We start from the raw sequence: 17,288 nt of genomic DNA, 5'->3' as shown, positions 1-17,288 counted from the left end.
GCTCTGAACTTCTTGCACACCAACCCCGGGGGGAAAAAACATTTCTTCATGGAGCTTCACGTTACAGGAATCAGGGCAGCGTCTTCCCCTGAAACTGTTGCCACAAAGTAGGAAGCACACTGTTGTCAACAATATTATCGGATGCTGTAGCCTTTACTGGCTCCTCTGATTGGAACTGAGGGGCCTAGACCAGACCACGTTCGTGGCCATGGGTTTTAGATACACTGAAGTCTAGAGCCCAAGTTCCCCTCAGAGAATGCAGAATGCAAAAATCCCCCAAGTTTGCTAAAAATCCATCCATCCATCAACCAATCAATCTAGCTCGCTACCTGCCTTTTATTGTGAAACTTAGACCGGAACTACTTGTTAAAACTGCTTCCTGCTTGACCCTGTCGGTAAAAAGCTCCCGCCTCATCAGACGCCCCTCAGACGAGAAGTCAGCGCGCGCACGACTCACGTGCGGAGGTAAAATGCAGCTGGACGGTCCGACGAGCCTCACGAGTCCGGCGCCGCCTGTCATCGCACATTAGTTGTTTTGGTTAGAAGAGGAGCCATGAAGAAACACCTGAGTCCCACTAAACAACAGCAGCAGCAGCAGCAGCCGCCGCCGCCGCCGCCGCCGGTTGACGTCCCGGCTCCGGGCGGCGAGATTACCGTCCATCAACTCAACGAGCTCCTGTCCAACGGCAGCGGCTTCTACAGCCTACCCACGCAACATTTCAACGAGGTCTTCCCCAGGATATACATCGGTAACGCGTGAGTCATTTCTCGGCTCCTCGGGTGTCGCGAATGGCGCTGTCCGCGGCGGTGCCTGACGCCGACAGGTAGGGCAGGTTATTTAAGAAGACGGCGACGACGACGACAACAACACGGACACACACACACACACACACACACACACACACACACACACACCCCTCCTCATTCCGCCGACCAGACGCGACTACGACGACGACGACAGCGTCGCATGTCGGGCGGCACGAGCGGACGCGCGCGCGCACACCCCTACACACACAGGGTGTCTCCACGAGCACCGTGGACCAAGCGGCAGCCTGTTGTTGTCAACAAATAACCGGTCGTCCTCGAAATACCAGCCTGTACCAGCGGCGTCGGTGCGCCTCAAGTAGCCGGACAGGTGGATATCGTGACACTGTGACGTGATGTTAATGATGATAATAACAATAATAATAATAATGATGATAATGACAACTGTCTCAGTCTTTTGGGTTTCTGTGTCCCTACTGGGATAGAAATCCGTATTCAGATGTGAGGCACGAGCACAGAGACCCGTTCTTCACCCAGCGAATCCCCCTCCATCACGAGCATCGGCCGGCCGCGTGGTCACGTCCGCGTCGGAGCCGCTCCCCGCGCCCCGCGCCCCTCCAGCCGAGCTGCGCGGCCGCAGCGGTCGCCACACGTGACGGGGGGGCCTCGTTTTCCGTTCGTCACCGGTACCGGGCGGTCTCGAGCCCCCCCCCCGCAGAGCCAGTGGGTGTTGTCAGTCGCGGGTGGGAAGCGGGAGACGGAGCGAGGCGCCTCTGAGAAGCCAACGTCGGTGACATCTGTTGAAGCAGCGCACGCCCACGCGACCTAAGTTCTCAGCGGAGGCTAAACGAGGCACCGTTCACGGAAGGTTGTATAGGCTGTAAGTAATGGCTCTGCTAACGGATAATGCATCGGTTGCTAGTGCTCTGGGGGGGTCGGTCATAAGCCATTAGCCAGAGCAACTTTTGGGTTGCCAGATCGTGGAAAAATCCTCCCCCAGCGGGACACTTTCCCTGTGTATTTTAGCTCTTCATCAGGGAGACCTCTCCAATGGACTCTTTCACCACTCATCTTCCGGGGAAGGGCTACAGGACACCAGGATTAAAATCCATTTATAATCTGATATATTGGCTGGTTTTCATTTTTTTTAACATAAACACAAAACGTAAACATTTTTGATAAGGATCTCTTAAATTTGGCTGCAGATGAATTGGGGCTGTAACCGTCCAGCTACTTTCACTATTCATTCATCTGCATATTGTTTTCCAGGCAAAGCAATAATCGATTAAATGTCAAAGGGTGTAGCCACTATTTATTTGTCCCTCAACGTGATGAAACAGAAATAACGTCATGTATTCCAGCGAAGCGACTGTATTTACCATCAGTTAATCCGTCGATTATTCCCCCCGATTAATTGATTGATCACTTGGTCTATAAAACCCAAAACCCAAAGAAAAAGCTGATAATGCTCACGATTACGCAGTTAAGGGGCCGGCACCGGGTCATGTTCGTCGACTTGTCGGTCAGCTGATCGATTAATCGACTGATTGTTTTAGCTCCAAAAGGAAACGTGAACGACATACCTGCTGATTGGGACATTCGTGATTTAAAAAAAAAAAAAAAGTCACTAAATTACCTCAGTCGTGTTTGTGGCGCTTCTGTACCAGCGCACGCTGGGCTGGTACAGCGTTAGTGTGAGATTTGCTAGCGGCGGCCAACGACGTGGGGCTGTACTGCATCAGTGACAATAAACCTGTCTGAAGGCCGACTTTAATGTTGTACCACAGAACCTCTGAGGCTGAGCACAAAAAAAAAACTGTGGCTCAAATAAATAAATATAAATAAATACCTGCTATGCAATGCGATTAGAGCTCTGTTATCTCCATCAAGCCGTGAACGGTGCTGAGACACACAAACACGCAAGCGCATACGTTGGAGTGTGTATACTGTGTATGTATATTAAACATGGCAGCGGCCAAACCATAAATCCATGGTGGTTGGTTGACTGGGTCCTATTGGCTTTGTAATGAACATGCCGACTCCTCGGGAATTTACAGCTCGCGGTTCCTTTTTAAAGCCAGTTCCTGGTCCTTCCTGCACAGATATGTACGGACTGCGCGCGAGATGTATGATCTGCCCGCAAAGCCAACGAGACAAACGACACCCCCCCCCCCTCAGTCCACACCGTCAGCACGGTCAGTCTGCGGACGGTATTCGAGTCACGTCGGCCGCAAATGGCCTGTTGTTGGCAGCAGTCGATACCGACATGGATATTTGGGATTTTCAAAAGTCAGATAACGACGAATCAGAAAAAAAATACGGCTGGCAGTAATTTGAGTACTCAGGAAAAAACACCAGTCACATTTTCTCCCAGTCCTTAGTGGAGTCGTTACATGTCTCGTTTCGTCTGATCAACAGTCCAAAACTCAAAAATATTTAATTTCACAATGGTATAAAAAGGAGAACGTGTTCGCATTGAAGTAGCTGGAACTAAAGAGTTTTTGCCATTTATGCTTAAAAAAAAAAAAAAAAGACAAACAATTAATCAGTTTTGAAAAACAGGTTCAAACATCAAATTTGTCAGAACACCCAGCAAAGAACATTTGCGGAAAATATAATTTTAAAATATGTTTTGCTCAGTTGTAATGTAAGATGAGCGGCTCTTAATCTCACTATTGTAGATTCACGGTAGACAGCCGATCCAGGGACGCCCCCGAGAAACCCTCCGGCTCCTGTGCCGTCCATCATTTGGCTCCAGTCACTGCCAACAGAGCGGCGGTGGCGGAGGAGGAGGAGGAGGAGGAGGAGGAGGAGGAGGGCGAGCAGGACGAAACACACACACACGCACGCTGCTGCACCTCAGAGCTGCAACAAAATCAATCCGAACGTGCCAGTCCGCCCAGCCAAGTCTCCACACAAAGCGCTGGCAGTGCTGTGCTTAGCTGAGGCTGATCACACAATGCTGTAGGCTCTGAAAGAGAGACTCTGATGTGCCCTCTGCTTCGTGGGTTCTTTTGACGACGAGGTTTGGATGTCTGATGGTCAAATTGTGTTCACTGATTTGTGAAGAACAGGGTTTTCGGCAATCATTGAAAGCAGCATCTTGCTTTACCCTCTTATCAAAGGCCGCCATTTTAAAAAATATTGTAATATATATATAGTTGAAACAGATATTCTGATGCTACAAATGGCTCGAGCAGGGCCAGCTGGTATTGATTGTTGATTAAAGCCTGCGCTTTGTCCACTGTTTCCACCACTGGGACCCACTAGGCCTTTCTGCTGATGTATCTTTTTCAGTTGTACCTTGTTACAGCCTAAATTGTGCGGTTCCCTGGCAAAATAAGATCACAGCAAATTCACTGATCAACACAGTACTACAGTAGTATCTATATGGTGCAGCCCAGAGACTTTTGTCACCTGACTTAGAATTTAAAAAAAAGATCTGTCCTTGAAAATATTCATTAAACTTGTAAAAATTCAAATGGTTGATGGGCCCAGTTCCAATTATGAGTCATAAGATCCCCCAGGAATTGGGCCCATTAGCCATTTTTAGGCCCCAATATGTAGTCCAACTGTTGCGTGCTATACGTCACCGATTTTTCAGGTCAGGTCATGACACAGTTAAATATAGTCAATAAGTGTTAAGTTGTGAGAATACTTTAAAAAAATATCGTATTTTCATAGCCCGCGGTGGATATTTGGTGTGAAAAGACTGAAACTCAGCTTCAAACCTGAACCGTTTTCTCTATAACATTAAATATTCAAGACAAGTTAAGCCCTCAAAATCTGCGTGAGCAAGACTGTGCGGGTGTGGCTGACGGTGGCCTGGCGACTCCACAGCTGTCACAGATCGATTCAAATGTCTCTAAATTGCGATTGGTGACCAACAAAAGCGTTTCCGACGTAACGACGAGTGTCGTCTTTTTTTCCAACGGCGCCACGCCCCTTTTAAACCGGCAAAGACTGTTCATGCAGGACCCCGTCATTAATATCCAAAAGCTGACTGAGAAAACAGGTTTTTTTCTTTAAAGCCCTTTAACTAAAGCCAGTATGTATAGACTTTTCAAAACATCTTACCATGGCGCCATCCAGAGGTAGTATCAAGAATGACACTGTGGCAGACTGTCATTCATGTAGCTGCACGAGTATATATTTGGTAATTTGGAAATAGGAAGCAAATCCCACTCAAGGCACCGATTCGGGTTTAAACGGTTAGTGTTTTCCATTATATATTCTATATTTGAATGACTAGTGTTTTTTGAATTTGACCAGCATAAAATAAAATTAAAAAAAGCCCCCTGCACACTCACAACACTTACATTTCATTCGGCCTGGATGGGTGGCAAATGAAAGGAGAAAAACAACAGAAAGTGTGAAGGTTTCATTCAAATGTAGAGCAAATTTTAACAGAATTTCCAGGAAATCACCCCAAAAGAAAATGCAAATTAACGTGCGCTTTCTTCCACTACTTTTATGTGGCATAAACTGTTGGTGGCGCTAATTCTCCAATCAGATGCAGAGGAAGAGGACGCAGTGAGTTGGTGTGGATAAAAGAGTGCCTGTTAAACCTCAAACTATGGAAGACGTACAAAAAGTACAAAAAAATGAATGGAAATAGTGCATTTTTGTTTGTGTCACGTATTAATTCGAGGAACATTACGGTCTCCAAATTGCTCCACACATGCCTAATGTTTTTTGTCTGCCGCCATTTTATTTTTTTTGGTCTCTTCACCAAGTCTATTTCCATTGCACTTTGTCACATCGTGTTTATATCGTTTCACCAACTTTTCCACCTGAACCAAGCGTAAAAAAATGTTTTGAAATGTTTAGACTTTTTTAGACATTTTTTTCTAGCATTGCTACTCCGGTTTTTCTCAAGGCGTTGGGCCACCACGACGTTCCCCAACAGCTTCATCGCCCCTTGGAGTAGATTTTCTTCGACTCTCAGCTCCACTGAGATAAACATAATTCTTCCAAAATTTGCTGTCTTTTTGATTGTGTTTTTTATGTGATGGCTCAGAAATCTCCCATAGCAGTTAAATTAGGTTGTGATATGGAGACCGTGAAGGCCACGGATATAATTTACATAATATAATAATATTCTAATGTTATTAGGTTCCATTTTGGCATTGGGAAATAGGCGCTTTTGCTTTTCGCTTTGACACCAAATCCTCGGCCACTGTCTTGTCGGTCAAATCTCCTCTCGTCACGCGATAAGACCCTGCTACTCTGAGATGCCAGGCAGACACTTTCAGTTTATAATTGTAGCGTCCTACTGAGGGATGATACCAAGTATTCTACAAATCAGAGTTTTTTATTTGATGAACGTGGGCGCTACCGCTGATACACGAAAATGAACCGAATGGGTTTTTATGTCTAAAAAAAAAAGATAGAAAAAAGTTGGGGAGGTCACTGGGAAAGTTATGTAATTGTTGTATGCCCGAACACCGTGTAACACCAACGACCGTGGCAACTCTACTCCGGGCATCAGAAAATACAAAGCAGACATCTTGGGAGGTGGAGGGGAGGAAAACACGCCAAGCACGGCACGTGTGTCAAAGTCACTAGCCAGTAAAATGTTCTCATCCCTAAATGGATTATGTCTGTATTTTCTGAACTCGAACGCACTTACACTGTTGTCAGATCAATGATATTCAGCACTCTGAAACCGCCGCGTGCAGCTGAGGGACAGACCTAAGGTGTGGTTGGTTGCTCTGGTGAACACTTTGGGTCTTTGAGAGGCTGGTCTTTAATAATGGATGTTGTGGGACTGCAGATCCCAGGGTGAGGAGGCAGGGACAGGCCAGGTAAATAGGAAGAGAACCGTTGGCTGTGAACTCATCTGAACCCATTGTTCCTCTGCAGTGCGTTGTGTGGACGTACGGTAAATGTGAACAGTGCTGCTCAGATACTTCCGTGCGGTCACTTCTCCTTTGCACACACAGATGCACATTCTTCATCATCACGTACTTTGTAGTTGCTCGTACTGCACATGTAAACGTACTCAGTCATTTATGCACACAAGCTTACGCTTAGTCTACATAGACCATAACCCATTCTAAATAAAAAGGGGAAAGATGTGACTGTCCTGCGTGGGTTTGAGTCCACATAGAGATCTGCTTTGCCTCACCACATTTCTGAGTCTCTTCCCTGCAGCTGACACACAAGCAGATGGGTTGCTTCATCTCTCCTCCTATGGCTGTAAAGCAAAAATGGTGGCAGAGAGGATTTTTTTTTTTTTTTATTACTTCTTGCAGAGGAGGTTTCGCAGCCACCACCTCTAGGGAGCTGTCACCTAGCCTTGCCTCACCGGCTTCATATTGACTGTAAGCAGGTAGAGCAATAAAAGCAGACAGTGCTGTCAGGGCAAAGGGTTTTACATGAAGATTTATGAGTCTCGGGTCTGAATAAAAGTAGAGCAAATGAGAGATGAGATACTTTTAGCTTTTGTAGAATTTAGAAGAATATACTTTTTTGCTTTTATCATAACTTCGCCATTATACTGGTAACAACAGCTTTGATATAATTCCAATTTAGTGCGTGTTTTATGAAATGACTGATCTCTCTTCTAGTTTTTTGTTGTATCTAATAACAAAAGTCATGAGACACTGGAGTAATGGAGAACAGGCTGACAAATGTCTCCATTAGCTACAGTATGTATAGCAACAATTTGTATTTTTTTTTATTTTTTTTTAACGTAACCTCTATTCAGCTACTTAGTGACACTGAATGTTTCATCAAACTTTAATTATAACCCGTACAAGAAAGAGGCATTTTATTCAGAATCAATGGGCAGGGCCTTTGGCCAGGTTGGATCGTAACAGTGGACACAGGCATTCAGCCAGGCAGTAGCAGCCAGAGCCTGTATTCCTTTGTTATGGTTTGTTAGCCGTATGGGTGTGTTTGCCCTGCGTGGCACAGGCCTAAAAATGCAGTACCGTGGTTCTGAAAGACAAAGTCTATTAGCGCAGGAGGGAAGCAGCGAGAGATTTCTTGTCTCCAGGAAGTTGGGTAGATGAAGATGGCGGCGAAGCTGCTGGAGTGGAGCTGGCTGAGGATGGAGAGATTAAAGTGAAAAAACTGGAGGATTCCGGTCACGGTTGATTTGGCGACACCTCCGGTCGCAGGTGTGAACAGGAAATGCAGTTTAATACCACAGGTCCCAGAATTCTGGCGGCGGCGAAACAGACTGTTGTCGTTTTAATAAAAGACTAGGACTTTTTCACTGAAGACACTTTGACATGTCCCAGTGGGGAAAAAAAGCACAGGTGTAAACAGTAAAACTAATGAGCTTAGCACTGCTCGACTTCAACCTGAGCAGAGGTCTAGTCAACCACCATAAGTGAAAACACCTGTGGGAGCGTGCAGAGCATTCAAGATGTCACCTTTGGGAGCTCTACTCGGACATTGTTCCCTTTTTTCCGTTATTACATGAATGGTCATCAGAACGGTTCGATTGATCTGTAATTGTACCTCTGGTGACCTCATGTTAATTACTGATAGACTTCCCAGACACAGTTGATTCAAAGACAAGAGACATTTTAGTTTGACTCACGGTTGAAAGCAACGATAAGCAGAACTGCTTTTACACCAACCAGCAGATTTACAGTACTTTGTATCACAAGATGCTGCCGCCGCCAGTGTTCGCTAAAATACATGCAGAGTTGTCGTGAAATATTTTCAAAATATTCCTATAAAATAAACTGTGCTGACACGCTGCGTTCCTGACAAAACAGTATCCGTCAGTATATTATTATTACTGCTGTTATTTGTCCTAGATGTCTGGTTCTGCTGCTGCGTCCTCACCGTTTTCTGTTGTGGGGGAACAAAGAAGTTTTACTCAACCATCGACGGAGGCACTCGGAAGTTTTTACGCGTGCAGCAGTTCAGTGCAGCAGACTCGTCCCAGACATCAGCATTCTGCTAAAGGGGATTAAAGTAATGTATCTTTCGGCCTCTGACCGTGAACCTAATCTCCCCCACCCAGGTTTGTGGCGCAGAACGCAATGCGCCTGCAGAAGCTCGGCGTGACGCACGTCCTCAACGTGGCGGAGGGCACCTCCTTCATGCACGTCAACACCAGTGCGGAGTTCTACGCCGGCACGGGCATCACATACCACGGCATCCAGGCCAATGACACCGAGCAGTTCAACCTCAGTGCCTTCTTTGAGGAGGGGGCTGATTTTATCGACAAGGCCCTGGCGCACAATAATGGAAAAGGTGAGTTTATTTTTGAGACGTGAAATGTGACGTGCGGAGATTTCAAGCTCAGCTCCAGACACGTTCTCTTCTATTTTTTCCTTTTTCCGCTTATGGTCGCATGATTGGTCAGTTCATCCGCACTCGGCAATGATTCCTTAAAAGTATCAGTATTGTAAATCAGCATTTGGACCAGTATCAGAATTATGCATGATAAACTGTGCATCAGCGGGATGTATCAGGCATACAGTAATTCTAATCATGAACCAATTTACATGTGACATGTACCAGCCAACTTTGTGGATATGCTGGTGATAAAGGGCGGGAGCAGACTTCCTTGTTTTTATATTCACAAAAACTGTTTATAGAAAACGTGTTGTACGATTTGGTGCCAGATAAATTGAATATTCCTCGGGCCATTTCATTGTTCATTAAGCCCCCGTCACCCTTAGATAATGTCGCTGTGCTTTCTTTTCTCGGCACATGTGCAGTTTACAACGATAACTAGCGGAATTACCCCTTGAAATTCTCAGCAGTTTTTGACACAGTGGGTTCTTTGTTTCAGACAGAGGTAGACAAAAGCAGCTTCTCATTTCTACTGCTGTAGGTACAATAGTTAGCTATTTAAGGTAATATTAGTTCCGAGAGTTGGTTTAAAACTCTGTCTCTGGCTGACTATTTAATGTTTCCACCTGACTCGTTTTAAATTGAGAACCCTGTAAAAAAAAGGGTCTTAAATATGGACTTGATGGCCACATGAAAAGCTGCATGTCCCACACCTTCACCGGCTGATGATCCACGTAGAAGACACGGAAAAATAAAGAAACAGATGTGTAAATAGAAGCTTGTCTCAGGTAACGTGGGCTGAGGGTGCTGAGATGTCAATGTCCCCCGAATCCACTAAAAAGCAGGAAGGGGCCACTAATGTTACCCTAAAGTCTGATAGCATCCAGCTCCCACACAGTGCGATTGGGCTTTTTGTTTTTTCACCTAACCTGTTAGCGCAAAACTAATGTAGTTCGCTAATAATAAGCTCCTTGGCTTTGTAAGTAGCGGGAGGTTACTACTATAGGTAGTATGCTAGTTAGCTGGGCATGCTAACAGTTGCAGCTTGTGTTAGAGCAGTGCTTTGAGGTTTTGGAAAGGCTAAAGTAAAGACACCCAAATCTGTTGATCACAGTTACAGCTTTTACTACCTTTTATCTAAGCTATGATTCCTCTGTGACTGCACAAGGAAAAGCATCACTCTCACAGTATTACAGGAAAACTCCGCTGGTGGTAAGTGCACCAAAGTAGTACGCCCATGATGGTATTGCAGTAATAATGTCAGTATCAGTACAGCAGAAATGACTGTGGACATGACAGGTTATCGGATATTGGCTGAAAATGTAATATCACTTGTTATCAGTGCATCCAAATGCACCTAGAACCCACAGGGAATTGTGAATTTATGTCTCAACAAAAGCCCTCAAAGGTAGAGGAGATCAAAGGGGAACACAGTGTCTTTCACTTCAGTAGCTCCCACTTGAAAGAAATTTGTTCCCACAAGGTGAGACATGGAAACAAGCTCCCCTCGTTGCTTGTCTAACAAAGGATACAAGATTTAAGGCATCTTTTAATGATTCAATCTCAATACGCTTCAACGCCGTGGATCTGAAGTCGGGAGGTGGTCGTGACGCCCCTGAGCATCTCGGGCTAAATCTGACACACTCCTGAGCCCTGCTCCATATTCCATTATCTGATCGTGTCCATGGACGTCAGCGTTGTCGCAGCGTTTCATGCATATCACGCCTGTAGCACCAAAGCCCAATCCACCTCCGTTTTTTTCCCCGCAATAGCTTCGCTATGTCGAACGGGTGCTGTGACACTTTTGGGAAACAAGGAGTGCAGTGAAATCAGAAATGGCAGGGGGAAAACGACTCTTAAATTAGCCATTTGATTTATCTAAATATTCTATAGCAGATTATTCAGATTGTGGAAAGGCTCAATCCCAGCAGACTTCAGGCCTCCATCAACACAAAAAAATCTTTTCCCAGCTCTCCCAAAGCTGCATCTGAATTAAGTCCGTTTGCCACCGCACGTGAGGGATGTGTTTAATTACTGCGCCGGACCCTGTGTTTTATGCCGTTGGATTTATTGTCAGCTTCGACACAGGAAAGCGTCTTAATTCCCAGGCGGAGGGCAAAAAAGGTGCGGCAACGCCGTGGCAAATCAGGAGCGAGGAGCGACTGTAACAAGAAAGTGTGTAGGAGAGAGCAGTGGGGAGGATGAGGGACAGAGGAGGAGCAGAAATAGGACAAAGCCTCCCACCTCCGCCCGCTGCCTGGTATGGATGGAGTTTGACATTTTCTGACCCCCACGAGATGTAAACTCTGAAAAGGTCATAGGTCCATGATTTTAATGAGGAACTGCATCGGTGCCTTGTTCCTGTGGGTCTGCTATAATGAAGACTTGCGGTTACAGTACGTAAGCATCCCATGTTTACAATCTCATTCTGCTTACTCCCATCGACATATTATAAGTAGAACCTATCAGCCAAAATAGACCGCACATTAAATCTGCACTAATAAAACCCACAGAGAATTATCACCAACTCGGCTGTTCCTCGCAGCTTTTGAAAGACTTTTAGCATCTTTTAGCTCAGGGTTTTTGTCTCACCAGCCTTCGTATCAGCAACTTTACAAAGTCATATCTGTCTGGTCTTATTTTCCGTTGGGAGTCTCTATAAACAAATTCAGTGGACTTGTTCAGCAGGTATCACAGGAAATTGGGTCCGTTGTAGCTGTGTTTTTGTTGATTTCTTAATATGAATGAGAGTTAATTGAACAGAAGTGTTCAGTGTACTTGAAACGAAAGCAAAAGCCTGCTGTCACATCCTCCTCCTGGCTTCCTTTCACTTCTTTCCTCACCACTGTTTTTTTTTTTCTTCTTTTCCTCTATATTAGATATTTGACAGTAAAAGGAGAGATACAGACCGGAAACAAGGGAACCAACGTGAACCAAGAACCAAATTAGTGATGTTGTGATTACATGGTATGCATCTTGGCCCCTGAGCCCGTGTCTTTGTACCCTTCGAGGGGCCGAATCCTTCAAATGGGGATAACGTTGAGAGACTGAGACTGATGGAAGTCGTTGTGTGAAGAATGGGGGGGGGGGGGAGCTTGACAGGAGTTCAAATCCACACACACACACACACACACACACACACACACACAGCGCATGAGGCATGAGCAAGCGTGAGCAATTGTGTGAGTTAATGCATCAGCAATGAAACAATATAACAGAAGAGAAGAGAGGAAGAGAAGAAAGAAAGAGGGATATTGGACAAATGGTGAGTGATGGAGTGAGAAAATGAGTGAAGTTGTGAGCCATGAATCCTGTGTGTCTAACAAGAGGATACAGTAGAATCAACATTGATCTGTGGCAGGCAGGGTGATTAGGTATTGAAGAGGTCATTTCATTGCCAGAGCACCGTTGTGGGTGGAGTATAGAGGAGGAGAGGATGGAAGGAGATTGTACAATAGAGGAAAAAGGAGAGAGATGTTGGAGATAATACTAGGAGAGGGGCACAGAGTGGTGTTGGGTTTCGGATAAAGTGCAGAATCTGCAGATCGGCTCTGAAGGTTGCCGAGTGAAATCCCTCATGGGGTTTCGGCTGGTCTGCAGTGAAAGTTAAAAGTTGGATAGAGACACATCCAAGAAGGGAACACACAAACAAGACAAACGGGGCTGAAATTACAAACACAGGACAGAGAACGTCCATGTATTCTTAGCGCACACAGAGCACAGGTCCTTTGCAGGATGAGGGGTCACTGTAGGACGTGGGTGCAGTGGAGATGATTGACTTTGCTGAGTCTGCAGCGGAGGTCAGGTCTTTATATTTGCATCTCCTGGAACAGAAGCTGCTTCGCTAGGCAAGTTTGGTCACAGCATATGTTCCCCAGCCACTCGTGCACTTGCTTTTTCTTTTGTTAATTTGTTTCTTCTTTCTTTCCTCATTTTTCTTCCTCCATTCTGTTTTTTTCCCTTGGCCACAGTATTGAAATAAAAAGCCACCATAAAGTAGAAGTAGTTTTTACCGCATTAACTTTGACATTTAACACTTATATATGCTCCTTTAAAGCCACAATGAAATAAAACACGCGTTTCAAGTTCTAATCATGAGTCCGTGTGTTAATTGTTCAGGTGTCAGAAATATCTGACTTGACTTGATTCAGTGTGACTCTTTCTTTCAGAGCTTAAAGTTACATCCGATCTGCAGCGCAAGTAAATGATCACAAATCCGAACGCGTTAGTTTTTCTTCAGTATCACAGTAATCCAGTGATTGTTGTCTGTAGATTCACGGGTGCATTGAAAACAGGAACGGCTATAAGCTAATTCTGGATACTTTTAATGGTTCCACTTTGCCAAAATGTAAACAAATATTTGCTTAAAAAAAAAAATTGGGGCTCAAGTTGCTCATTTGACTTCTCCCAAAGCATTGTGGGAACTGTAGTCACAATATGGAGGCTAAAGATGTTTAGATAGAAAGAGAGCCAAAACTTTTGCTCTGTAACATTGAAATATGCAATATAAGTGAATTACCATATAAAAACTATATTATGTGGCACTATTCATTGTTGCTTTGTCTTTGGGTTGGACTGACGGTAACAGGGTGATCATGGGACCTGTCGCTCCACACACACAGTAGTTCTGTAGGTCACATGATCTGCCTGGACTGTGTTTACTGAATGATAATGCATGAAAATTTGCATTTACGACATATGAAGTACTTATATCACTAAAGACTTAAGTATCTTTGTGATATTATTCTGTATTTTTCTTACTGTCAACGAAACCAGTGTTGAATTGTTCCTACTGACAGTATATCGCGTGTGCCGAAGCCTGATCGACCTTCTTCCTGCATGCCACTACTGTCCAAGAACATTAAAAACACATCAGTGAGCCGCACGGTTGCACCGGGTGACATTCATTACCGTGAACACACACACACTCTGTAGTTCATTTCGAGTCAGTCTCGTTATATACACCACTGCCGCCGTAAATAGTCAGTGGAGCACCACGTGTGTGTTAATCCGCAGCTGAAAATAGGCCCCCAACAAATTCACTATTAACTCATGTGTGAGTAACGTTTGCTAAAAAGTACAGCTCCCAGCTCATTTATTTGACCTGTTTTTAAAAATAAAAGTATAGATTTGTGAACTGTGAGTGGGTTTGGATTTGAGAGCAACGTACAGGGCAGAGACCTCAGAAAGATCTGAGAGATGGACTTTCACATTCAGCGCTGATTCTGTAAATCCAGCCCTGCACCATGTATAGCACTCATCCCGTTGTTCCGTTTCTGTGTCTGCGTCCTACAGGGAAGGTGTACGTACATTGCAGGGAGGGCTACAGCCGCTCCCCTACCATGGTTGTCGCTTACCTCATGCTGCGCCATAGGATGGATGCCCGGATGGCGGTGGCCACCGTCAGGCACAAGAGAGAGATTGGTCCGAATGACGGCTTCCTTCGCCAACTGTGCCAACTAAACGAGAAGCTGGCAAAGAAGGGCAAGCTGAACGGGGAGGCGGGGAAACTAAAGACCAAATAATATCAAGAGACCCTCTGCCCACGTCTCCTCCCGTCAGGCCTTTCACAGGCTGCAGCTGCTCTCGGAGACTGGCCCCACCCAGACTAAACCAGCACCCACCTGACACACCAGGGGTATTCCGAAACACAAACATACATGCATTTATCTGTGTAGATAATTATTCCTCACACACACACACACACACACACACACACACACACACACACACACACACACACACACACGTGTACATGCTGTTTTCTTTTTGAATCTTTAGTCCACGTCTCTCAGCTGCTCCGTAAGGGGACATCTGTCAGTCCTCTGCCTGCTCCTACAAAGAGTGTGATCTCTCATACTTAACGCAAAACAAATCCCTCGTCGCCCCCCCCTTTTTTTTTTTTACCTCTGCACCACGCAGCTGTGCAGACCTCTCACTGCTAGTACCTGAAAGCTCCAAACTTCTCTCATTTTAGCCGTCTTCAAGTTAGGACGGTGAAAACGCCCTGATTTTATAAAATGACCTTAAATAGTTACATATATATATACACAAGATTATAGCACAATCATTCCATAGTTTTCCACTGCCTGTAATGTCAGAGCTCCGTAAGTTCCTAAATATACCTAGATATCGAAAGTCAGTGGCCTCACATGATGCAGCCTGCGGACAAAGTAAGTCAGATACGTTATACAGAAAGTGGTGCGTGAATGGATGGAGGAAAATTCCAAACATTCCAGGAAAACTGAGAAAAATCATTTTGGTTTGAGTCTTGTTTGCCCAGCTCAGTCCTTAAAACCCTTCAGTCTTCAGTCTTCTTCCTGTAGGGGCAGACGTTTTAACGCACAAACACAAAGGTCCCCACTCTCCTGCATCCAAAAATGCGAGCTGTGGCTCTATGTAGCCTTTCAGCTCCTCGACTCTCGGGCCTCTGGTTTGACGGCGGTAGCTCAAGCGGTCGCCGACACAGAGCGGCGGTACCGACAACAGCAAAGGCCGAGCTAATTAAAAATAATGAGCTGCTTGGGTTTTTTTTTCCATGTAGCGGCCATATTTAGCCGCTGACATGACGAATGGTTTTAACTGAGTCATCGAGCTCAATCAGCCTCCACGCAAGACGAATTACATTTAGTTGAGCATGACATTCTGGCACAGTAATCTGAGGGAAACACTGGATTGAATATCATCTCGAAAAGCACCTCCTACAACTTCAAATGAGCTCATTTACAGTGTTCCATTTCTAATTCACAGAATATTTCCACAACACCACACACAACATGGCAGTAGCATAGGGTTGTTAAGAGCCGATTGCGGCGGTTTACCGCCTTCGAACTAGGGGGCCTTTTGGTTTTAAACTGTCAAATGCAGAAGGATGCCGCCACCCACTTTCACCAGAAAGTTCCAGTCCTCACGCCAGAGAGTTATCCACTGCCAATTCCCTGACACAGCCGTTCGGCCAGTATCCAATACCACTGTTTCATCAACACAGTTTGTCAGCGGGTCCACACACAACACGTCACGTGTCTCACCCCTAAGTGTGCGTGTGTGTGTGTGTGTGTGAGTGTGTGTCATACAGTAATTTATTATGCCTGACTTTATGCACACACAGGGTCAAAACCTTTTTTTTGTTAGTATGTACTAAAGCATTGCAATATATGTCAATACCCCGTCAGATATATAGAATGTAATCACAAATACAAATATGACTATTCAGGCTGTAGACGTCACGTGCGTAATGAAAGACGGCGTATTTAACACTGGGCGCACGTTACTGTGAACGGGACCTAGTGCCGGGGAGCACGGCGATGGAGCGGTTGTAACTCCTGCACCCGCTCGCTCCCCGGTGGAGCAAAACAGTTGCCGTAGAGACACACTGCGAGAACGAGAGAGCGTGGCATGGAAAGCCAGAGCTCAGAGAAGAGCATCCCGCTGCGTCCCGACACATTAGGTCGCGTATTTCCCCGGGCCAGAGGGCCCCGGGACATGTAAGCATGAGTCCAGGGGGATAGCCGTCCTAGCAGAGAGGAGAATGCAAAACTAGGTCGTCTCACCTCATTAATGGTACTATGTATTCCGCCTTTGATATATCTGTATACATATGAATATATACATGTATACTGTATATACATATTTAAGTGTTGACATATATGAATGTACGAGCAATGTGTCTATAACGTGTAGGTATCGTCGGTATGTCCTAATATATCATGTTATATTTGTATGTGACATCACAGTGTAGCCACTCCACTTTTTCGGTTTGACCGTTAACTACACGGACATTCATGTTCAGCTTCGATGTGCATGTGAAAATTTGACGTGTGCGATTGGGATATTCTCGTATCACAGTCGTGCGAAACCTGCTGACGACAGCAGGGTATTCTGCGAGCTCAGCCGGGATACTGAGGCGGGAAATCATCGCGTTTGCTAGTGTGTTGTGCGGTTTTAGGTTTCCACGGCAACGCTGACTTGTCCGCGATATGAAGCAAGACGCAGGTGGCAGCGTGAGACGCGTAGGGATTATCCCCCGCATGTGACCTTACTGCATAAATGTCGTCACGTCCACAGATACACTCATGCTATCATCTCTTTATATGGTGCTTCTAAACATTTATGGCCCCTCCTTCCTTCCTTCCTTCCTTCCTTCCTTCCTTCCTGGACAGAAGTTGGAAATATTCTGTGTTTCTCTGGATGAGAACGAAGCTACACTTTCCATTTCAATGCAACGTTTTAGCTGCAAGACACTTGACTGCCCCCCCCCC

The 17,288-nt window shown here is 45.4% G+C and overlaps 1 protein-coding gene across 1 annotated transcript; it reads left to right on the top strand.

The window, feature by feature from the left end:
- The first annotated feature begins 360 nt into the window (after positions 1 to 360).
- dusp3a (dual specificity phosphatase 3a) lies at positions 361 to 14,936 on the top strand. Its single transcript, XM_040135856.1, has 3 exons — positions 361 to 756; positions 8,753 to 8,985; positions 14,326 to 14,936. Exons 1-3 carry the CDS (start codon positions 554 to 556, stop codon positions 14,553 to 14,555), a joined length of 666 nt encoding a protein of 221 aa, XP_039991790.1. The 5' UTR covers positions 361 to 553; the 3' UTR covers positions 14,556 to 14,936.
- Positions 14,937 to 17,288: the final 2,352 nt, after the last annotated feature.

The sequence above is a fragment of the Xiphias gladius genome, chromosome 9 (genome assembly GCF_016859285.1).
Source record: "Xiphias gladius isolate SHS-SW01 ecotype Sanya breed wild chromosome 9, ASM1685928v1, whole genome shotgun sequence".
Taxonomy (NCBI): domain Eukaryota; kingdom Metazoa; phylum Chordata; class Actinopteri; order Istiophoriformes; family Xiphiidae; genus Xiphias; species Xiphias gladius.
Note: the sequence above shows the minus strand (reverse complement) of the source record. Positions and strands in the feature narration are given on the sequence as shown.